Genomic DNA, 25,185 nt, shown 5'->3' with positions numbered 1-25,185 from the left:
ACATACCATTATGACAAATAGGACTCCATCCCAAGTAGAGGAAATGACATCCCAGATACCAGAGTCACTTTGGACTAAAGATGGACAGGACACTGGATTAATGGCAAACGTAGCTCCGGTAGTTGTACAAGTAAAAGATGGTAGGATAGCTCCAAAAATCCCACAGTACCCTCTGAAGCCAGAGGTGGAGTTAGGAGTGTATCCCGTAATAGAGCGCTTGTTACAACAGGGCATTCTGGTAAGAACGTCCAGCACTGCCAATAGTCCCATCTTCCCTGTTAAAAAGAGTGGGGGTAGGGGTTACCGGCTAGTGCAGGATCTAAGGGGGATTAACAAAATAGTTGAGTCAGTTCCCCGTAGTGCCAAATCCAGCTGTCATCCTTATGCAAATCCCTCCCACTGCGAAATTTTTCACTGTTATTGACCTCTGCTCCGCTTTCTTTTCGGTACCTCTGCACCCTAACAGTCAATATTTGTTTGCATTCACATACAGAGGAGTCCAATACACATGGACTCGATTACCACAAGGTTTCATAGACAGTCCAAGTATCTTTTCCCAGGCTTTGCATGATTGTTTACAGTCTTTTCAACCAGAGAGTGGATCAGTATTAATACAGTTCGTGGATGATCTACTACTGTGTTCTGATTCATTGGAAGCATCCCTGAAGGATACGAAACAGCTCCTGTTTCATCTTTCAGACACAGGACACAAGGTTTCCAAAGACAAGTTGCAATTATGCCAAACTAAGGTAAAATATTTGGGACACTGTCTAACACAAGGACTGAGACACCTGACCGCTGATAGAATTCAAGCAATTAGAGACATGACTCTGCCACAAACCCAGCAACAGATCAGAACATTTTTAGGAATGTGTGGGTATTGCCGTAACTGGATCCCAGGGTTTTCCATTCTAGCGTTACCTTTGCAGGAGATGGTCTCCTCAAACAAACCTGATCGGATTTCGCATACAGACGAGTCCGAGTTGGCATTTGAGAGACTTAAACAGTGCCTAACGCAGGCACCAGCATTAGGTATGCCAGACTATGGGAAACCCTTTGAGCTGTACGGAACAGAAAGTGCTGGTTGCGCGGCAGGCGTCTTAACCCAAAAGCACGGTGATGCCAGCAGGCCAGTAGCATACTACAGCGCTCAGCTAGACACGGTAGCGCGATCCCTCCCCACATGCTTGCGAAGCGTTGCTGCGATAGCATTGCTAGTAACGAAAAGCGAAGATGTAGTGCTAGGTCACAACCTCACAATTCATACACCACATGCAGTGTCAGCCTTGCTAAATTCTGCCCAAACCAGGCACGTCTCATCAGCGCGGTTTACAAGATGGGAATTGGCACTAATGGCCCCCGTAAACATAACCATAAGGAGATGCAGTGCATTAAATCCTGCAACATATCTCCCAGGTGTGCCTGGACAGGCACAAAGGGTGGAGGATGAGAGTGGTGGGGAAGGAGAATTTAACACAAAGGAAGACACACATGATTGTATGGAATATTTGACCCAAAATTTTACCGCAAGGCCTGACATCAGTGACAATCCACTGGAAGATGTAGATCTAACTTTCTACACGGACGGTAGTTGTCATAGACAGTCAGACTCGGGAGACTTGTGTACTGGATACGCAGTCGTAGATGACCAAGGCACCATAGAAGCGGAACCACTAGGCCCACCTCACTCAGCCCAGGTTGCTGAACTGGTCGCCCTAACCAGAGCATGTGAATTGGCTAAGGGCAAATCAGCCAATATCTACACCGACTCTAGATACGCATTCGGGGTAGTCCATGATTTCGGAGCCCTATGGCGCCTCAGAAATTTCATGACGGCAGCTGGTACACCGATAGCGCATGCAGCTCACATCAAAAGGCTTCTAACAGCGATACAGGAACCCGACAGAGTGGCTGTTATCAAGTGTAAAGCACACACATATAGCCAGGACCCAGTATCACTTGGTAACAGCCGAGCAGATGAAGCAGCTAAGTTAGCAGCTGGGACCCCCAGACAGACAGACACCACACAACTGATGGTATTTAATACCATCAACACACAGAAGTTGTGTGAAATGCAAAATTTGTGTTCCACACAGGAAAAGGCAGTCTGGAAGGCAAAGGGATATGGCCAGGAGTCCTGAGGACTCTGGACGGATGGACAAGGTAAACCGGTGGCCCCCAGAGCATATCTCCCATGTTTAGCTGAGGCAGCACACGGGCTGACTCATCTGGGCAAGGAGGGAATGTGCAAGTTGTTAAGAGCATATTGGTGCGCCCCAGGATTTTCATCTCATGCAAGTAAGAGAGCAATGTCATGCCTTACCTGTTTGAGAAAGAACATCGGAAAAGCAATACCAACAGAACCATCTCATATCCCACCTGCAGGCGGCCCTTTCCAGGTAATACAGATTGACTTCATTCAATTACCCCCTTGTCGAAATTTGAAATATGTACTTGTTTGTATAGATGTATTCTCAAATTGGGTCGAAGCATTTCCTGCGGCCACAAATACCGCCATGTTTACTGCTAAGAAAATTGTGCAGGAATTTGTATGTAGATATGGTATCCCTAGAATAATTGAAAGTGATAGGGGTACCCATTTTACAGGTGATGTCTTTCAAGGAATGTGTAAGTTGATGGGAATTGATAGCAAGCTGCACACTCCATACCGTCCACAGGCGAGCGCGAAGGTGGAAAGAGTGAACAGCACTATTAAAAATAAACTGAGCAAAGTTATGGCAGAGACAGGATTGACATGGCCAGAAGCTTTACCCATTGTACTGTACAGCATCAGAACCACTCCCAGGTCCCCTCTTAATCTGTCTCCCTTTGAAATCTTGTTTGGTCGACAACCGCATGTTATGATTAACCCTCAGGATGATTTGAAGTGTAACAATGAAGTGACTGTAAAGTACTTGATTAACATGAGTAAACAGCTAAGGAATCAAAATGATAATTTGAAGTTAGTGATTCCTGATTTACCAGATAGTAATTGTCATGACATTGAACCTGGGGATTATGTAATGATACGGAATTTTCTACGCTCAGGTTGCCTTATTGACAGATGGGAAGGACCATACCAAGTCTTATTGACTAGCACTACAGCATTGAAGGTTGCCGAGAGAGAGACTTGGGTTCATTCGTCCCATTGTAAGAAGGTTGCTGATCCAGAGAGGTCCCGTGATAAGGAACAGACGGTAGAGGAAGTTGTATCACTGGAGTGTCTGTTCCAGGAGGACTGAGGCGGCACCTGAGCATCGAGAATCACAAGATCAAAAGCAGTTGTCGATCCCCGTTTCCCTTTTATTGTTTTTCTCCACTTCCCATCCCCTCTCCCTCAAATTATTTTTTCCCCCTTCTCATTCTTCTTCGTTTCCTCCTAAGATGGACTTGCCTCAAGAGACTGTGATCCGGATTTTCCTGTTGACCATGATGTCGACCAGAGCAGTCTGTTCCGGCGAGAGTACCATGGAGGTCGAGAGAGGTTCTGGAATGGGTTCTGATGACCGAGATGGAGGCGTAGTTTTCCGAGAACAACATAATCAACAAGCAAAGGCGAGTATCGGAAAACGATCCGATAGCAGTGACCATAGAAGGAATTGTGAAGGATTGTTAGCTGAAGAAAACTGTATCTGTAGGCTCTGTGACAACGTAGTTGAGGATGGGTGCATCAAGAAATGCCAATCCAGTTTTAATATCCGCATGGACCGGCATCCCTTGAGTGACTATCACTCCTTAGTGGGTAGTGTGCTAAATCAAACAGATTGTTGGGTATGCTCTCAAGTACCTCAAGGTCATAGCAAATCAGGACTAGTACCATTTCCTTTAACGATAGGGGAGGTACTTGAGCTAAGTGGTGGGAGGCCGGTGGACAGGAGGTTTAATATCTCCAGTCCTCCTAGTTTGAAGCTCCACCAATATCATGTGGATAGATCCCTCATATGTTTTAACATTTCCAATCCCGGAAAGCCGGGAAATTGGGAAGTGTCATGGAGTAACCAAACCATGACCTTTTCATATAGAGCAGATAGAATGCCGACAGATACAGAACTTATACGCCACATAGCCAGTAGAGGAAAATCTTTCCGATATAGGTATACCCTAGGAAATAGGATTACGAGAGTTGGAGAGGTATCACCAGGATACTGTGCACATATCGTACAAGCTGATACGTGTACTAGACAGATGGGAGAATTAGGGTTAGGAGATTTCACATGGAAGATGTGTAATATGGTTATGTCCTACTCCGTCCCATATGTTCTCCCCGATGATGCATATTTCATATGCGGGAGGAAGGCGTATAAGTGGCTTGCCCCAAACTCTGAAGGATTGTGTTATATTGGAAAAGTACTGCCTGAAGTAATGACTGTATCACATGCCAAAATGAAAGATATACACCGTGTTGCCCAAGCTCCTTATACTCACACCCATTACGAGCACGTAGTTAAACGGCACCTGATAGAAAGAACAGAGCATCCGGCCTCTGACATGATCCATGAATCCACCGGGATTCAGTTTCTAATCGCGTTAGACATCACTCGCACCGCCAGAGGAGTGTTGAATTATAAATACATATCTGCGCTCGCAAATTTGTTAGACAATATCACAGAAATGTATGATGACACGTTTAGGTATACTGGAAGAGAACTTCAAGCTTATAAAACAGAACTAGTTCAGCATAGAATGATTCTCAATTATCTCACGGCAGTGACAGGGGGATATTGTGTCACACTGGCAACGCAGTACGGCGTGAAATGTTGCACATATATTACAAATAGTACAGAGGACCCGGTCGAGGTCATAGACCAAAAGATGGATGATATTCTCCAACTGAAGTGGGAATTTCGCAGGAGACACAATCTCACTCTTGCAGCTGTAGGTAATGAGCTGACTGGTTGGGTGTCATGGTTGAACCCGCGAAATTGGTTCTCTGGTTTAGGAGAATGGGCTCAAGGAGTCATAATGGATGTTGGGAAGTTTCTCCTATGTATCTTAGGTGTTATCATAACGATTGGCTTGATATTTAGATGCGGTCAGGCTTTAACGAAGTGTAAACGAAGTACCAGGGTGATGAGTTTAAGGAGTGAGGAAATTGTAATTCCAATGGATTTGATTTATGACCCAAATGTAGAAACAATGATGTGATGAAAATGCGATTTCTACGGTCCGTTTCTTTCACCTGTTTTTCCGTTTTCCTCCAAGGTAAAAAGACCCACTTGGACGAGGAATTTGATGATCCTGTATACAGACAACTGATGGATTAAAGAAGAAGTTTTGACAACCTTATACACAGATATTTGATGAACTTTGCCATAGATCCCCAGTTTCCCTAGAAATTTTAAAATTACGCTAGCCCAACACTTTTGTAAATCTATGGACATTGACAAAGCTTTTGCTCGCACCTTATGGGCAAAAGCACAAAGAAGACTGCATTCAACAGACACCGAACAAGACTTCAACCGACAAATGTTCATTTACCTGACATAGAATACCACTGCATTTACCGTAATTATGTCTTTTCTTCATCTCTACAACCTTCAGGTAATTACACACATAGTATAGGGAATACAGGCACAGATATCAGCAATCACATATTCCCCCATTCATGTATCATCAACTAAAATGTGCTCCCCATTTTGTTAAAAAAAAAAAATCCGAAAAGAGCTCGGTAAAGTTTGACAGCCCATCCACAGACCCGTACCACGGGATAAGAAGGAATTAAAATGTATACTTCGCAATACCTCGAAGCTTGATTTAAAACACGTACGGCACGATGATACATGACCCCCAAGCACAGATTCATACACACATGCTTCTGCTATCGCACTAGGTCATACCTTTTTCCTACCTTCTCCTCTCCTCCCCTACCCAACCATGTAAATGTATTAACCCCTGACATATATTTTTCTCGTTTTGAAATGTTTTAGGAAGTGGCAGTTATTGTTGACTGCCAAAGGGTGGACTGTCAAAGTCAGAAAAATATCACGATGCACACTGCCATATTTGCACCTCATATGTGTCCCTGCTGCACGTGCGTGCGCTCTCCCGTGCGTGCGCATACTCGCTGTTGCGGGCATCCGCGGGCGCACGGTATGCGCATTTACGGTAGAGATTGTATGCGTCTAGCGGGCGACTCTTTCGTTACATATTTCCACTATATAATGTATTTTGTAGATCATGGTCCCTTTGATAGATTCTGAAAGTTTGGTTAATGTAGCATGTTCGTGGACAGAGAAATCCCTCTTTGTTTGATACGAAGGGTCAGACAGGAGTAATACTGTGGTGTTTAGTATCCATCGGAAGAGTATTTAATTAGCAATATTCCGGTGTTGGTTTGAAGCGGATTAATCGCTCGTGCGAATAGTTATGGACATAAGAAGTTTATGTCCATTTACTATTATTTGCACTTACTTATCCATGCGGCGGGAAACCCAGTTCCCCACCCACCTGAGCAGTTGGGAATCGTCACAGCCCACCTGTATGAATCAACCTATGACCTTTTGTTATAATGCGAGGAGGAATTCCTGTGTCCAATGAACAATGAGATTGTAGGGACCATTGAATTGTATTGTGTGTGGGGCATAAATAGACAAGCCGATCACATCCAGCTCACTCTTCAACGGTTATCATTGCTGAAAATCGGGAGCTGGATGTCCAGAGGCGCATGCGATCGTTTCCTTTGTGCGTAAGTTTTCTCCGCAATCATATTGTCTTTCTTGTTGTTATGGGCCATATCTCTCTCTCTCTCTCTCTTCTCCTCTTTCTCTCGTACTCTCTTAAACGTAATAGTATTGTATTGTATTTCCTGTGTAGTTCTCTAGTTAGGTAGTCTATGTTATATTGTAGTGTATGACTTGTATTGTATTAATTCTTTTGCAAGTATAACATTCATAATATATATATTAGGCGTTGGACCCTAAGCCCGGTATCTGTGTATTTCTTATAGTGTTAAGTATTCTCAGAGCGTCGGTGACGCTCAAACAGCTTTTAAGTTAATAAGGTTACACTGTGTTGCATCTACACCCTATCTCTACACTAAGGTTTAACAGCATATTACATTGTTTATGGTTTAGATTTAAAGGCTTAACATTGTGAGCGTCTGCACCGCTGGTGATCTCCTCGTGGTCTCGAGCGTTCGCATCGCTATAGCAAACCATTACGTTAGTCAACAACCTATAGTGTGCCTGCCTGTGATCTCTTGGCCGTGAGCGAACGTGACGCTTGAGCGTCTCGACCTCGGCTAAGCGATTGCTACGCAACGTGCGTACCCTTACGGTACTCCATACGTCAATAGCGTACAGTGTTCTTAGACCTCTTAAAGGGTTTTAAATAAGATAAATATTTAGCTTTATCAGGTCCAAGCCAGGAAGATGGTTACGTCAAAACATTATCATCGTATCTGGAAAAAGAATGTTTTGTGATGTGAAAGTAGAAAGGTTTCTCCCGTGGAATTTAGAATTGGTCGCTTTCTACTTTTCCTGCAAGCGGGAGTGGATATGGGCCTACGTTTAGGCTCCATCAAAATACAGATTTCGGCTCCATCTATTTTCTTCCAAAAACAACCTGCAATGTTGCCGGAAGTATAGACTTTCCTAAAAGGAGTTCTTCATATGCAACCGCCCTTCGTACCTCCCACGGCTCTGTGGGATATCAATGTGGTTTTGTCCTTTCTTCAATCGGACTGGTTTGAACGCTTACATAGGGTGGAATTTAAATTTCTTACCTGGAAGACTGTGATGTTACTAGCAATGGCGTCTGCCAGACGTGTCTTTGAATTGGGATCCTTATCCTGTAAGAGCCCTTATTTGATTTTCCATGAAGACAGGGCGGAACTCAGGACCGGACCTCAGTTTTTGCCAAAAGTGGTGTCCGCTTTTCACGTGAATCAACCCATTGTGGTTCCGGTGTTGTCGGACGATTCCGTTGGTCCAGAGTCCTTGGATGTGGTGAGGGCTCTGAAGGTTTATGTCAAACGGACTATTCGTCATCGGAAATCTGATTCGCTGTTTGTCCTATATGATGCCACCAAGATTGGTCGTCCGGCTTCTAAGCAATCAATTGCTCGTTGGCTCCGGTTGACCATTCAACAAGCCTATACTTCAGCGGCTCTGCCTTTGCCGATGTCTATTCAGGCCCACTCGACGAGATCTGTGGGCTCTTCCTGGGTGGCTGCCCGGGGAGGCCTTGGTCTTACAGTTGTGCTGAGCTGCTACTTGGTCTGGTTTGAACTTTTTTTTTTTTTTTTTTTTTTTTTGTTAAGTTCTGTCGGTTTGACACCAGTTTAGTCAGGCGGTGTTACAGGGGTCTCAGCACTCTCCCACCCGTTTGGGAGCTTTGGGACTTCCCCATGGTTCTAAAGTACAGTTCCCCAGTATCCACTAGGACGTAAGAGAAAATAGGAATTTGATATCTACCATTAATTCCTTTTCTCGTAGTCCGTAGTGGGAACTGGGTGCCCGCCTCAGTGCTTCGATTCCTGCTTACTTGTGTAATTGTTTGGTTGGCCTGCCGTTGCAGTCCCCTTATGTTGCTGGGATAGCTTTGCTATCCTGGTTAGGTTGGTGTTGCTATCCTCTGTTCTGGTTAGCGCCCTCCTTTTCGGTTATGGTTGTGTGTTGGCTTAGTGCCTCACCGCTGTTGTACCTGTTTTCTTCTCTCGTGGTATGTCCGTCTCCTCGGGCACAGTTTCCTAGACTGAGTCTGGTAGGAAGGGCATAGAGGGGAGGAGCCAGCACACACATACACATACTAAAGGTTTTAAAGTGCCAGGCTCCAGTGGACTCGATCTATACTCCATTGTACTAAAGTACAGTTCCCAAGTATCCACTACGGACTACGAGAAAAGGAATTACCGGTGGGTATTAAATTCCTATTTTGTGCCCTTGCGTGGCAGAAAGAGCATCGCGGTGGGGCACTTATGTTGGAGAGTGCCGTTTTCGCTAAAACATCCTGTTTAAGACGCGAGTTTGGCCATACTCGGACAAAGCAGCTTCCCGGATTAAATAGCGATAGGACCTCCTTCCCAATCCATTGAATCGACCCCATTGTTTCTTCATTTGAGCGCAGGATGACCAAACTAAATTGAACAACCCTCATTATGTTGAAATCTGAATTCAAAACATGCTTGAATGAAACTCATGGCTGCCGACTATTTTTTATTTGGATTATTAGCAGATTTACTTGTAAAATATCACAATATAATTAGATTTTTTTGTGTTTGTTTTTTCCCCCCTCATTATTTATTGCCAAGGGCACAAAGAAAAATGACAGTTTACACTCATTGTTTTTCTAAATGACAACTATTTTATAATATTAAAAAAAGGCCACTTGGGTTTTTGGTATTTTTTTTTTTTTTTAAAAGAAGAATATTAAATTTAGTAGCAGGAATAATATGACTAATATGGATCATACCATAAGACAGTGTAAAATAGGGTCTTCGTATAGAACATCTGCTTGGTTTACTATTGATACCGATGTACCAGACAAGCAATATTATAATAAATGTATGTATTGTCATAATCCGCTAATTATTAGGCAGTTTAATTGTGTTTTTATTTTTTCTGTCTTCTAGGTTGAAATGGGCATGAAGAACCATGAGGTAGTGCCAGCCAGTTTAATTGCCTCAATAGCCAGTCTCAAACATGGAGGCTGCAACAAAGTTTTGCAAGAGCTGGTCAAGCACAAACTTATTGCGTATGAGCGCACAAAGAGTGAGTCATTTCTTGTTTGTATTGTGTTCATTGCCAGTGGTGAAATTCCTCCTTGCTCCGTGATCTCCGTTTAAGGAAAACGCATCTACAGATGTGTCCTCATACATCTTTGCTGCAGTCACACCAAGCATTCCTTCGCGTGAGAATATTCTGTTGTTGGGTGTCTCGTTTGCTTCTTTTTTGCCAAAATGCGTCCTATTCACAACGCAATGTGACTAGGACGCATGAGGAGACTGTGCTGATTTATTTCATATATGACCCTTGTATACTGAGTCTCTGTATCTGTACACAAAGTGCTACAATGTAACAGCCACAGCCTTATTCTAATACAAGTTCTGTTCTGCTCTGTATACAGACTCGGTCACACACAGATATACAGGTGTCGTGTATCAAATGAATCAGCACAGTCTACTTGTGCATCCTAGCCACACAGGGTTGTGAATAAGACTCCTTTTCAGCAAAAAGAAACACCCGACATTAGCAGAGTTGTACGGGATCTGGCGACTCACTCACACCAGACATCTCGCTCTGCATGGCAAGCATTATTCAGAGTTGTTAGCAAACAAAAAAAGTTAGCAATTGGACAAAACCATGTGCACTGCAGGGGGGCAGATATAACATTTGCAGAGAGAGTTAGATTTGGGTGGGTTATATTGTTTCTGTGCAGGGTAAATACTTGCTGCTTTATTTCTATACTGCAATTTAGATTTTGGTTTGAACACACTTCACCCAAATCTAATCTCTCTGCACATGTTACATCTGCCCCACCTGCAGTGCAATATGGTTTTGCCCAATTGCTAACTTTTTTTGGCTTGCTAACAACTCGGAATAACCCCCTGAGGCTGGATGTATGAGGACACATCTATATCTAGACACCTCGATCATCCTTGACGTAGAATCAGCCTGACAGATTGCTTTTTTTAACAAGTCCGCACATAAAACAGCTTTTGTAAATGAACTGTTACAGTATTTGTATACATTACAAGTCAACCAGTCACTTATATTCAGTAGGGTTTGATAGTATCCACTTTGGTGAGAAATATGGCATTTGAAACTGCTTATTGTTGTTACTAATGTACTTCTAAGTGTACCAATATTTACACCCAAGTGTAAGACCTGTAACCAATTTACATTCAATGTAAATTTGATTTAGTGGGGGTTCTGAAAATGCACAAATCACCTACCGCCAATTTATGACTTGAGCAAGTGAATGCAGCTGATTAAGGGGTCTGTTTACTAAGCCAGAAAGCACCAGCCAATCAGCTCCTAACTGCCATGCCACAGGCTGTTTGAAAAGTTACAGTTAGGAGCTGATTGGCTGGTACTTTATCTCTGTGCACGTTCTCTCCATCTAAGGCTTAGTAAATAGACCCCTGTGTCACAGTTAGTGATGCATTATGGTTATATTGACAAGTTACGGCTGTCATATAAATGAATGATTCCTGTGACTACATTTTATACCAACAAAATACAATTTGATAAAATACCGTGCACCAAATAATGGCTGCCTTCTGGTTTCAAAATGGAAAAGAAAGTGTCACCCAACACTTTATAGATCGATGCAGTAAAAAAGAATACCATTTGAATCCACTGGCGCTCATGTAAAATAAACAAAATAAACATTCATAGTGTATTAACGTATATAAACATGTAATAAGAGTTTAAAATCTTTTGGTGAGTCTTGTACCTAAATCATAGGTCTACCGTTTTTAGGAGTAGACAAACACGTTTTCATAGGAGTTGGAATCTCCCCAGTCTGGATTTTGTCCACTTATGATCCTTTCCTCAGCATATAGACCCGAAAAAGAGAAGGACAAAAACCTCCAATTGTGTAACACTATTTATTTCACAAAACATCACCATAAAAACACTTGGGGATATGAGTGGTCTCTCACCAATGTCAGTGGTCTACTGAATAAGCAGACAAAACAGCAAGGTTAAAAGATAACACCAGGCGTCCCCAGAACCCGCCGTCCAAATCCAGAGGTGATGTACCAGACGTCTCCCCAAAACACACTAGTCCTCCTTCCAACGCGTTTCGACACAACAGTGTCTTTTTCAAGGCATTTTATACCGTATTTGTTGTAGGTTACTGTGGTGAACCTACCGCAGCCAACTGTGGGGATGTAAGCAAGATGAAGTAAATGCTGACTGATTCATTTGAGAATATTTTTCTCTCCCTGTTGTCTATTTTAGCTGTTCAGGGCTATCGGCTAATTTACGGTGGATATGATTACCTGGCACTGAGAACTCTCTCTTCAAGGGACGCTGTCACTTCAGTTGGAAACCAGATGGGTGTTGGGAAAGAATCAGGTAAAAAACCAAAACTGTCATTCTTACTTATGACTATAAACTTAAAGTAGTTTGATCACTAGATGTACAGATGTGTCCTCATGTATCTTGCCTCAATACGCCATGTAGCGGGAGATGCCTGGCGTGAGTGAGCCGACGGGTCCCGTGCAACTCGGTTAGTGTTGTGCGTCTTTTTTTGCCGAAAAAAAAATCACATTGCTATGTGAATAATATGCACAAGCAGACTTTGCTGATAAAAATGATATGCAGCATGCCTATAGTCTGTGTGGGGCCGTGGCTGTTTCTACATATGAAATGCTACGTTACAATGTTTACTAGTATTTTGTTTGCAGATACAGCCGTGGTCACATACATAATATAGGCATTCCGCATATCATTTTAATCAGCAAAAGCTGCTTGTGTGTCCTATTCGCATCGTTTTGTGGATAAGATGCAACATAATGGAGAAAGTCGCACAAAAAGATGCTCAACACTACCAAGTTATACCACGGCATGGCGTGATTAGAAGGGTTGTTTCTCTTACTTCCTAGAGGATGCTGGGGACTCCGTAAGGACCATGGGGTATAGACGGCTCCGCAGGAGACATGGGCACTGTAAAGCTTTAGAATGGGTGTGCACTGGCTCCTCCCTCTATGCCCCTCCTCCAGACCTCAGTTAGTTCCTGTGCCCAGTGGAGACTGGATGCACTGCAGGGGAGCTCTACTGAGTTTCTCTGAAAAAGCTTTTGTTAGGTTTATTATTTTCAGGGAGCACTGCTGGCAACAGGCTCTCTGCATCGTGGGACTGAGGGGAGAGAAGCAGACCTACTTAAATGATAGGCTCTGCTTCTTAGGCTACTGGACACCATTAGCTCCAGAGGGAGTCGGAACGCAGGTCTCACCCTCGCCGTTCGTCCTGGAGCCGCGCCGCCGTCCTCCTCACAGAGCCGGAAGATAGAAGCCGGGTGAGTATAAGAAGAAAGAAGACTTCAAAGGCGGCAGAAGACTTCAGATCTTCATGAGGTAACGCGCGGTGGTAACGCTGTGCGCCATTGCTCCCAGCTCACACACACAGGCGCCACAGTAAGGGTGCAGGGCGCAGGCGGGGGCGCCCTGGGCAGCATAAATTTACCTCAAATAAGACTGGCAGAGTACTTATATATACTGCAGAGGCTGTATAATTCCGAATCCCCCGCCAGTATAAACATTTAGAGCGGGACCGAAGCCCACCGTCGGGGGGCGGAGCTTGATCCTCCAGCACTAACCAGCGCCATTTTCTGCTCAGCAGGCTGCCCCCGGACTCTCCCCTGCTGTTAGCTAGTACAGAGGGCCAAAACGAGGGGGGGGCACAATATTTGGCGATAAAGTTTGGTGTTTTACACATATATATAAAAAAGCGCTGACAGACTGGGATTTTTGTCTCAGTGTATAGTGGCGCTGGGTGTGTGCTGGCATTCTCTCTCTCTGTCTCTCCTAAGGGCCTTATGGTGGGTCAGTCCCCATAATATTAGTTAACCCAGTGTGTGTGGGGGTGTCAGTACGTGTGAGTCGACATGTCTGAGCTGGAAGGCTCATCTAGTGAGAAGGCAGAGCAGATGATTGTCTTGTCTCCGTCGGCGCTGCCGACACCTGCTTGGATGGATATGGGGGATTTTTAAAATGATAATGTGATTTTATTACAAAAGATTTGACAGAGCTGAGTCCAAGGAAAAAGCATAGCTTGACTGTGTCACAGGGCCCTTCGGGGTCTCAGAAACGTCCCCTTTCCCAGGTAGTAGACACTTATACCGGCACGGATTCCGACTCCAGTGTCGACTATGATGATGCTAGGTTGCACCCAAGGGTGGCCAAGAGTATTTCAATAGATGATTGTTGCAATAAAATGTGTTTTGCATATCACTGAGGAACCCTCTGTCTCTAACACGAGGGTCTGCATGTTAAGGAAAAGAAACCTGAGGTAACTTTTCCCCCATCTCACGAGCTAAACGCCCTATTTGAAATAGCTTGGGAAACTCCGGATAAAAAACTGCAGATTCCCTAGAGAATCATTATGGCATATCCTTTCCCTTAGGACTGCTGTATCAGAGAAGCCGTGAAGTGGCCAGCAGCTAAACATGTGTTTGCAAACATTTGTGACGAATTCTCTGAATTTTATTACCAGATAGAGTCAGGGATGGTTACAGGTAATTTTCAGTGTGCGGAAGGGAATTTGGGGGTGGGGATTTGCACCCCCCTTCCTCTTTGTTTGTATATCCTTTCCCCTTCCAGGACAGGTTAAGGTGGGAATCCTCACCCACGGTGGACAAGGCTTTAACGCGCTTGTCAAAAATGGCGCTACCATTCCCTGATACGGCTGCCCTCAGGGGTCCTGCTGATCGCAGACAGGAAACTACCATACGGGTGCCCTACTAAGGCCGGCAGTAGCGTCGGCATGGGTGGGTAGCGCAGTTGCAGCGTGAGCAGAGACCTTGTCATCTGACTTTGACACCATAGATAAAGATGCCATTTTGTCGACCTTGGGCCACATTAAGACGCGGCGTTATATATGAGAGAAGCTGCGAGAGATATTGGGCTGTTGGGTTCAAGAACCATTGCCATGGCAATTTCTGCTAGACGGTCCCTGTGGACCCGCCAATGGACAAAAATATGGAGACTTTGTCTTACAAAGGTGAAGTTTTTATTTGGGGAGGGCCTCGTGGTTCTGGTTACCACAGCTATAGCGGGTAAATCTTCTTTTTTGCCTTATGTTCCCCCACAGAAAAAGAAAACACCTCAAGATCAGATGCAGTCCTTTCGGTCGCATAAGTTCAGAAGGGGTCGGGGCTCTTCCTTCCTCGCTAGAGGTAGAGGGAAAAGAGCGCCTGCTACGGCTGGTTCCCAGGAACAAAAGTCCTTCCCGTCCTCTACAAAATCCACTGCATGACGCGGGGGCTCCACTTAGGGAGTCCGCGCCGGTGGGGGCACGTCTTCGACTCTTCAGCCAAGTCTGGGTTCAGTCGGACTTGGATCCTTGGACGGTAGAAATTGTGTCCCAGGGATACAAGCTGGAATTCGAAGATGTGCCTCCTCACCGATTTTTCAAATCGGCCTTGCCCGTTTCCCCCCCAGTGAGGTAATAGTGGCAGCTGCCATACAGCAGCTGTATCATCAGCAAGTGATTATCAAGGTTCCCCTGCTACAACAGGGAAAGGGTTTTTATTCAAGCCGCTTGTGGTCCCGAAACCGGATGGCTCGGTCAGACCCATTCTGAATCTAAAATCCCTGAACCTGTATCTGAAAAGGTTCAAATTCAAGATGGAATCTCTTCGGGCAGTGATTTCCAGCCTGGAAGTGGGGGATTTTATGGTGTCGCTAGACATACAGGTTGCATACCTTCATGTTCCCATATATCCTACTCATCGGGAGTACCTGAGATTCGCTGTACAAGATTGTCATTACCAATTTTAGACGTTGCCGTTTGGGTTTTCCACGGCCCCGAGGATTTTCACCAAGGTAATGGCGGAAATGATGGTGCTCCTGCGCAAGCAATGGTCACTATTATCCCATACTTGGACGATCTCCTGATAAAGGCAAGTTCAAAAAAAAAAAAAAGAATTGTTACAAAACGTATCTCTCTCCCTGAGAATACTACAAAAGTCACAGTTGGTTCCAACAACTCGACTGTCGTTTTTGGGCATGATTCTGGACATAGAAAACAAAAGGTCTTTCTCCCAGAGGAAAAAGCCCAAGTACTCCAGAACATGGTCAGAGACCGGTTAAAGCCAAAAGGAGTGTCAGTGCATCAATGCACTCGGGTATTAGGAAAGATGGTGACGGCCTACGAGGCCATTCCATTCGGCAGGTTCCATGCAAAGACTTTTCAGTGGGACCTTCTGGACAAAGGTCAGGGTCCCACCTGCACATGCATCAGAAGATTGCCCAGTCCCCCTGGGCCAGGGTCTATCTCCTGTGGGTGTTCCAGAGTCCTCACCATCTAGAGGGTCGCAGTTTCGGCATTCAAGATTGGGTTCTTGTGACCACGGACGCGAGCCTCCGAGGATGGGGAGCAGTCACACAGGGAAACAATTTTCAGAGAATAAGGTCAAGCCAAGAGGCTTGTCTACACATCAAGGTGCTGGAATTGAGGGCCATTTACAACGGCCTCAAATAGGCGGAGAATCTTCTCCGCAATCCTACCTGTTCTGATACGGTCAGATAACGTCACAGCCGTGGCGCATGTAAACCGCCAGGGCGGGACAAGGAGCAGAGCAGCCACCAGGATTCTTCGCTGGGCGGATAATCATGTAAGCGCTCTGTCAGCGGTCTTCATTCCAGGAGTGGATGACTGGGAAGCAGACTTCCTCAGCAGACACGTTCTCCATCCAGGAGAGTGGGGACTTCATCAGGAAGTTTTTGCAGAGGTGACAAGTAGTTGGGGACTTCCCCAAATAGACATGATGGCGTCACGCCTCAACAGGAAGATTCGGGCGTATTGTTCCAGGTCGAGGGACCCTCAGGCAGCGGCGGGGGACACCCTGGTGACGCCGTGGGTGTTTTCAGTCGGTCTATGTGTTCCCTCCACTTCCTCTCATCTCAAAAATATTGAGAATCATAAGATGAACAGGAGTGCAGACAATACTCATTGTTCCAGATTGGCCTCGAAGGGCCTAGTATGCAGATCTTCAGGGACGGCTCCCAGAAGATCCGTGGCCCCTTCCTCTCAAGGAGGACCTGCTTCTACGGGGGCCCTGCGTGTTCCAAGACTTACCGCGGTTACGTTTGACGGCATGGCGGTTGAACACCAAATCCTAGCTAAAAAGGGTGTTCCAGAGGAGGTCATCCCTACTCTTATTAAAGCTAGAAAAGATGTTACGGCGAAACGCTATCACCGTATCTGGAGAAAATATGTGTTTTGGTGTGAAGCCAAGGATGCTCCTACTGAGGGTTTCCAACTAGGATGTGTTTCTCCATTTTCTACAGTCAGGTGTGGATATGGGCCTATAGTTAGGCTCCATTAAGGTGCAGTTCTCTGCCTTATCCATATTCTTTCAGAGGGAATTGGCTTCTCTCATAGAAGTCCAGACTTTTGTAGAAGGAGTGTTGCACATCCAACCTCCTTAACGTGGTGTTACGGTTCCTTGAGTCATACTGGTTTGAACCGCTTCAAACGGTTGAATTGAAGTTTCTCGCTTGGAAAGGGCTCTTGCTATTGGCCTTGGCATCTGCGAGGCGGGTGTCCAAATTGACGGACTTGTCCTACAAGTGCCTCGATCTGATTTTCCATGCGGATCTAGCGGAGTTGAGAACTCGTCCTCAATTTCTGCCTAAAGTGGTTTCGTCATTTCATATGAACCAACCTTTTGTGGTGCCTGTGGCTACGGGGGTCTTGGGGAATTCCAAGTCTCTTGATGTAGTCAGGGCCTTAATGATTCACTTAGCCAGAACGGCTAGGGTTAGGAAAACAGAGGCACTGTTTGTCCTGTATGCAGCCAACAAGGTTGGCACTTCTGCTTCTAAGCAGACCTTTGCTCGCTGGATCTGTAACACAATTCAGCAGGATCATTCTACGGCTGGAATGCCGGTACAATATTCATTAAAAGCCCATTCCACTAGGAAGGTGGGCTCTTCTTGGGCGGCTGCCCGAGGCGTCTCGGCATTACAGTTTTGCCGAGCAGCTACTTGGTCGGGGTCAAACATTTTTGCTCAGTTCTACAAGTTTGATACCCTGGCTGATGATGACCTCGTGTTTGCTCAGTCGGTGCTGCAGAGTCATCCGCACTCTCCCGCCCGTTCTGGAGCTTTGATATAAACCCCATGGTCCTTACGGAGTCCCCAGCATCCTCTAGGACGTAAGAGAAAATAAGATTTTAAACCTACCGGTAAATCTTTTTCTCCTAGTCCGTAGAGGATGCTGGGCGCCCGTCCCAGTGCGGAATTTTTCTGCAAGACTTGTATATAGTTATTGCATACTTAAGGGTTAAGTTACAGTTGACATCGGCCTCTGGCCGATGATGTTTTGTTCATGCTGTTAACTGGTTATTGTATACAATGTTGTACAGTGTGTATGGTGTGGGCTGGTGTGTATCTCACCCTTAGATAACAAAATCCTTTTCCTCGTACTGTCAGTCTCCTCTGGGCACAGTCCTAACTGAGGTCTGGAGGAGGGGCATAGAGGGAGGAGCCAGTGCACACCCATTCTAAAGCTTTACAGTGCCCATGTCTCCTGCGGAGCCGTCTAACAGGTAATTATAGCCGTCTAACAGGTAATTATAGACCAGTTAGTCTTACATCTATAGTGGGGAAAGTATTGGAAGGTATTCTAAGAGATAGTGTTCAGAAGTTCCTTGAAGTCAATAAGGTCATTAAAAGGAATCAACATGGGTTTATGAAGGACAGATCCTGTCAAACCAACTTACTTGGCTTTTATGAAACAGTAAGCGCAAACCTAGATCAGGGTAAAGACGTGGATGTAATCTTTTTAGACTTTGCCAAAGCGTTCAATACTGTACCACACATGAGACTTATCTACAAGCTACAAGAATCAGGGCTAGGAAGCACAATATGCACTTGGGTCAAAAACTGGTTAGATAATAGGGAGCAGCGCGTTGTGGTTAATGGATCTTTCTCTGACGTCCTAGTGGATGCTGGGACTCCGTAAGGACCATGGGGAATAGCGGCTCCGCAGGAGACAGGGCACAAAATAAAAGCTTAAGGATCAGGTGGTGTGCACTGGCTCCTCCCCCTATGACCCTCCTCCAAGCCTCAGTTAGATTTTTGTGCCCGGCCGAGAAGGGTGCAATCTAGGTGGCTCTCCTGAGCTGCTTAGAATAAAAGTTTAGTTTAGGATTTTTTATTTTCAGTGAGTCCTGCTGGCAACAGGCTCACTGCATCGTGGGACTAAGGGGAGAAGAAACGGACTCACCTGAGTGCAGAGTGGATCGGGTTTCTTAGGCTACTGGACATTAGCTCCAGAGGGACGATCACAGGTTCAGCCTGGATGGGTCACCGGAGCCGCGCCGCCGTCCCCCTTACAGAGCCAGAAGAGACGAAGAGGTCCGGTGAAATCGGCGGCAGAAGACGATCCTGTCTTCAGACTAAGGTAGCGCACAGCACCGCAGCTGTGCGCCATTGCTCTCAGCACACTTCACACTCCGGTCACTGAGGGTGCAGGGCGCTGGGGGGGGGAGCGCCCTGAGACGCAATATTACAGTATATACCTTAGGTGGCTAAAAAGAATACATCACATATAGCTCCTGGGCTATATGGATGTATTTTACCCCTGCCATTTTACACAGAAAAAGCGGGAGATAAGGACGTCGTGAAGGGGCGGAGCCTTTCTCCTCAGCACACAAGCGCCATTTTCCCTCACAGCTCCGCTGGAAGGACGGCTCCCTGACTCTCCCCTGCAGTCCTGCTTCAGAATCAGGGTAAAAAAGAGAAGGGGGGGCACGTTTGGCAGCAAATAAATATATTAACAGCAGCTATAAGGGAGTAACACTTTTATATAAGGTTATCCCTGTATATATATATATATAGCGCTGGGTGTGTGCTGGCAGACTCTCCCTCTGTCTCTCCAAAGGGCTAAGTGGGGTCCTGTCCTCTATCAGAGCATTCCCGGTGTGTGTGCTGTGTGTCGGTACGCGTGTGTCGACATGTATGAGGAGGAAAATGATGTGGAGGCGGAGCAGTTGCCTGTGTTGGTGATGTCACCCCCTAGGGAGTCGACACCTGACTGGATGATTGTATTTAAACAATTAAGTGATAATGTCAGCAATTTGCAAAAAACTGTTGACGACATGAGACAGCCGGCAAATCAATTAGTGCCTGTCCAGGCGTCTCAGACACCGTCAGGGGCGCTAAAACGCCCGTTACCTCAGTGGGTCGACACAGACCCTGACACAGATACTGAGTCTAGTGTCGACGGTGACGAGACAAACGTAATGTCCAGTAGGGCCACACGTTACATGATCACGGCAATGAAAGAGGCATTGAACCTTTCTGACACTACAAATACCACAAAGAAGGGTATTATGTGGGGTGAGAAAAAACTACCAATAGTTTTTCCTGAGTCAGAGGAAATAAATGAGGTGTGTGAAAAAGCGTGGGTTTCCCCCGATAAAAAACAGCTAATTTCTAAAAAATTATTAGCATTATATCCTTTCCCGCCAGAGGTTAGGGCGCGTTGGGAAACACCCCCTAGGGTAGATAAGGCGCTCACACGTTTATCTAAACAAGTAGCGTTACCGTCTCCTGATACGGCCACCCTAAAAGAACCAGCTGATAGAAGGCTGGAAAATATCCTAAAAAGTATATACACACATACTGGTGTTATACTGCGACCAGCAATCGCCTCAGCCTGGATGTGCAGTGCTGGAGTCGCATGGTCGGATTCCCTGACTGAGAATATTGATACCCTGGATAGGGACAATATTTTGTTAACTATAGAACATTTAAAGGATGCATTACTATATATGCGTGATGCACAGAGGGATATTTGCACCCTGGCATCAAGAGTAAGTGCTATGTCCATCTCTGCCAGAAGAGCGTTATGGACGCGACAGTGGTCAGGGGATGCGGATTCCAAACGGCACATGGAAGTATTGCCGTATAAAGGGGAGGAGTTATTTGGGGCTGGTCTATCGGACCTGGTGGCCACGGCAACGGCTGGAAAATCCACCTTTTTACCCCAGGTCACTCCACATCAGCAGAAAAAGACACCGTCTTTTCAAACTCAGTCCTTTCGTTCCCATAAGTACAAGCGAGCAAAGGGCCACTCTTTTCTGCCCCGGGGCAGAGGAAGAGGAAAAAGACTGCACCATGCAGCCGCTTCCCAGGAGCAGAAGCCCTCCCCTGCTTCTGCCAAGTCTTCAGCATGACGCTGGGGCTTTACAAGCAGACTCAGATATGGTGGGGGCCCGTCTCAAGAATTTCAACGCGCAGTGGGCTCACTCGCAAGTGGATCCCTGGATTCTACAGGTAGTATCGCAGGGGTACAAACTGGAATTCGAGGCGTTTCCCCCTCGTCGGTTCCTGAAGTCTGCTTTACCAAAGTCTCCCTCCGACAGGGAGGCAGTTTTGGAAGCCATTCACAAGCTGTATTCCCAGCAGGTGATAATCAAGGTACCCCTCCTGCAACAAGGAAAGGGGTATTATTCCACGCTGTTTTGTGGTACCGAAGCCGGACGGCTCGGTGAGACCAATTTTAAATCTGAAATCCTTGAACACTTACATAACAAGGTTCAAATTCAAGATGGAGTCACTCAGAGCAGTGATAGCGAACCTGGAAGAAGGGGACTATATGGTGTCTCTGGACATCAAAGATGCTTATCTCCACGTCCCAATATACCCTTCTCACCAAGGGTACCTCAGGTTTGTAGTACAAAACTGTCATTATCAGTTTCAGACGCTGCCGTTTGGATTGTCCACGGCACCTCGGGTCTTTACCAAGGTAATGGCCGAAATGATGATTCTTCTACGAAGAAAAGGCATTTTAATTATCCCTTACTTGGACGATCTCCTGATAAGGGCAAGATCCAGGGAACGGTTAGAAGTCGGAGTAGCACTATCTCAGGTAGTGTTACGTCAGCACGGTTGGATTCTAAATATTCCAAAATCGCAGCTGATTCCAACGACACGTCTACTGTTCCTAGGAATGATTCTGGACACAGTCCAGAAGAAGGTGTTTCTCCCGGAGGAGAAGGCCAGGGAGTTATCCGAGCTAGTCCGGAACCTCCTAAAACCAGGCCAGGTCTCAGTGCATCAGTGCACGAGGGTCCTGGGAAAAATGGTGGCTTCTTACGAAGCGATTCCATTCGGAAGATTCCATGCAAGAACATTTCAGTGGGATCTACTGGACAAATGGTCCGGATCGCATCTGCAGATGCATCAGCGGATAACCCTGTCGCCAAGGACAAGGGTGTCTCTCCTGTGGTGGCTGCAGAGTGCTCATCTACTAGAGGGCCGCAGATTTGGCATTCAGGATTGGATCCTGGTAACCACGGATGCCAGCCTGAGAGGCTGGGGAGCAGTCACACAGGGAAGGAATTTCCAGGGCCTGTGGTCAAGCATGGAAACATCTCTTCATATAAACATTCTGGAACTAAGGGCCATTTACAATGCCCTAAGTCAAGCAAAACCTCTGCTTCAGGGTCAGGCGGTGTTGATCCAATCGGACAACATCACGTCAGTCGCCCACGTAAACAGACAGGGCGGCACGAGAAGCAGGAGGGCAATGGCAGAAGCTGCAAGGATTCTTCGCTGGGCGGAAAATCATGTGATAGCACTGTCAGCAGTTTTCATTCCGGGAGTGGACAACTGGGAAGCAGACTTCCTCAGCAGACACGACCTTCACCCGGGAGAGTGGGGACTTCACCCAGAAGTCTTCCACCTGATTGTAAACCGTTGGGAAAAACCAAAGGTGGACATGATGGCGTCACGTCTAAACAAAAAACTGGACAGATATTGCGCCAGGTCAAGGGACCCTCAGGCAATAGCAGTGGACGCTCTGGTAACGCCGTGGGTGTACCAGTCAGTGTATGTGTTCCCTCCTCTGCCTCTCATACCAAAAGTACTGAGAATCATAAGAAGGAGAGGAGTAAGAACTATACTCGTGGTCCCGGATTGGCCAAGAAGGACTTGGTACCCGGAACTTCAAGAGATGCTCACGGACGAACCGTGGCCTCTACCTCTAAGAAAGGACCTGCTACTGCAGGGGCCTTGTCTGTTCCAAGACTTACCGCGGCTGCGTTTGACGGCATGGCGGTTGAACGCCGGATCCTGAGGGAAAAAGGCATTCCAGAAGAAGTCATTCCTACTCTGGTCAAAGCCAGGAAGGACGTAACCGCAAAACATTATCACCGCATTTGGCGTAAATATGTTGCGTGGTGTGAGGCCAAGAGGGCCTCTACAGAGGAATTTCAACTGGGTCGTTTCCTTCATTTCCTGCAAACAGGACTGTCTATGGGCCTAAAATTAGGGTCCATTAAGGTTCAAATTTCGGCCCTGTCGATTTTCTTCCAGAAAGAACTGGCTTCAGTACCTGAAGTTCAGACATTTGTAAAAGGGGTGCTGCACATACAGCCTCCTTTTGTGCCTCCAGTGGCACCTTGGGATCTCAACGTGGTGTTGAGTTTTCTAAAGTCACATTGGTTTGAACCACTTTCCACTGTGGACTTGAAATATCTCACATGGAAGGTGTCGATGCTGTTAGCCTTGGCTTCAGCCAGGCGTGTGTCAGAATTGGCGGCTTTATCATATAAAAGCCCTTACTTAATTTTTCATTCTGACAGGGCGGAATTGAGGACTCGTCCTCAATTTCTACCTAAGGTGGTTTCTGCATTTCACATGAACCAACCTATTGTGGTACCTGCGGCTACCAGGGACTTAGAGGACTCTAAGTTGCTTGACGTTGTCAGGGCCTTAAAAATATATGTTTCCAGGACGGCTGGAGTCAGAAAATCTGACTCGCTGTTTATCCTGTATGCACCCAACAAGCTGGGTGCCCCTGCTTCTAAGCAGACGATTGCTCGTTGGATTTGTAGTACAATTCAGCTTGCACATTCTGTGGCAGGCCTGCCACAGCCAAAATCAATAAAAGCCCATTCCACAAGGAAAGTGGGCTCATCTTGGGCGGCTGCCCGAGGGGTCTCGGCTTTACAACTTTGCCGAGCAGCTACTTGGTCAGGGGCAAACACGTTTGCTAAATTCTACAAATTTGATACCCTGGCTGAGGAGGACCTGGAGTTCTCTCATTCGGTGCTGCAGAGTCATCCGCACTCTCCCGCCCGTTTGGGAGCTTTGGTATAATCCCCATGGTCCTTACGGAGTCCCAGCATCCACTAGGACGTCAGAGAAAATAAGATTTTACTTACCGATAAATCTATTTCTCGTAGTCCGTAGTGGATGCTGGGCGCCCATCCCTAGTGCGGATTGTCTGCAATACTTGTATATAGTTATTGTTACAAAAATTCGGGTTATTATTGTTGTGAGCCATCTTTTCAGAGGCTCCCTTGCGTTTATCATACTGTTAACTGGGTTCAGATCACAAGTTGTACGGTGTGATTGGTGTGGCTGGTATGAGTCTTACCCGGGATTCAATATCCTTCCTTATTATGTACGCTCGTCCGGGCACAGTATCCTAACTGAGGCTTGGAGGAGGGTCATAGGGGGAGGAGCCAGTGCACACCACCTGATCCTTAAGCTTTTATTTTGTGCCCTGTCTCCTGCGGAGCCGCTATTCCCCATGGTCCTTACGGAGTCCCAGCATCCACTACGGACTACGAGAAATAGATTTATCGGTAAGTAAAATCTTATTTTTTCAACTTGGACTGAAGTGCTAAGTGGTGTGCCGCAAGGCTCAGTATTAGGACCGCTATTGTTCAATATTTTCATTAACGACCTAACAGAAGGTCTAGAGAGCATGGTGTCAATTTTTGCAGATGATACCAAATTGTGTAAGGCTATATAAATACAGAGGAGGATACCGAGTCTCTTCAGAACGACTTAGTTAAATTAGAAGCATGGGCAGCCAAATGGAGAATGCGCTTCAACACAGACAAGTGTAAGGTAATGCACTGTGGTAACAAGAACAAAAATTACACCTACCTACTAAATGGGGTAAAATTAGGGGATTCTGTACTGGAAAAGGACTTAGGTGTCCTCATAGATAGCAAGCTAAGCAGTAGTACCCAAAGTAGGACTGCAGCAAAGAAGGCTAATAAGATATTAGCATGCATAAAACGGGGTATTGATGCTAGGGACAAGAGTATTTCTCTGACGTCCTAGTGGATGCTGGGTACTCCGTAAGGACCATGGGGTATAGACGGGCTCCGCAGGAGACTGGGCACTCTTAAAAGAAAGATTAGGTACTATATCTGGTGTGCACTGGCTCCTCCCTCTATGCCCCTCCTCCAGACCTCAGTTAGTATCTGTGCCCGGCCAGAGCTGGATGCACCCTAGGGGCTCTCCTGAGCTTCCTAGAAAAGAAAGTATTTGTTAGGTTTTTTATTTTCAGTGAGATCTGCTGGCAACAGACTCACTGCTACGTGGGACTGAGGGGAGAGAAGCGAACCTACCTGCTTGCAGCTAGCTTGGGCTTCTAAGGCTACTGGACACCATTAGCTCCAGAGGGATCGAACACAGGCCCAGTCCTCGGTCGTCCGGTCCCGGAGCCGCGCCGCCGTCCCCCTTGCAGAGCCAGAAGAACG

General features: G+C 46.2%; 1 protein-coding gene across 1 annotated transcript in view; it reads left to right on the top strand.

Moving 5' to 3' along the window:
* Positions 1-25,185, top strand: part of RIOK2 (RIO kinase 2) — a 143,819-nt gene that overhangs the window by 20,089 nt on the left and 98,545 nt on the right. The window contains exons 2-3 of the mRNA XM_063964061.1: positions 9,572-9,710; positions 11,907-12,023. Coding sequence (XP_063820131.1) covers positions 9,572-9,710; positions 11,907-12,023 — 256 coding nt within the window. The remainder of the gene's footprint in view (positions 1-9,571; positions 9,711-11,906; positions 12,024-25,185) is intronic.

The sequence above is a fragment of the Pseudophryne corroboree genome, chromosome 1, assembly GCF_028390025.1.
Source record: "Pseudophryne corroboree isolate aPseCor3 chromosome 1, aPseCor3.hap2, whole genome shotgun sequence".
Lineage (NCBI taxonomy): Eukaryota > Metazoa > Chordata > Amphibia > Anura > Myobatrachidae > Pseudophryne > Pseudophryne corroboree.
Note: the sequence above shows the minus strand (reverse complement) of the source record. Positions and strands in the feature narration are given on the sequence as shown.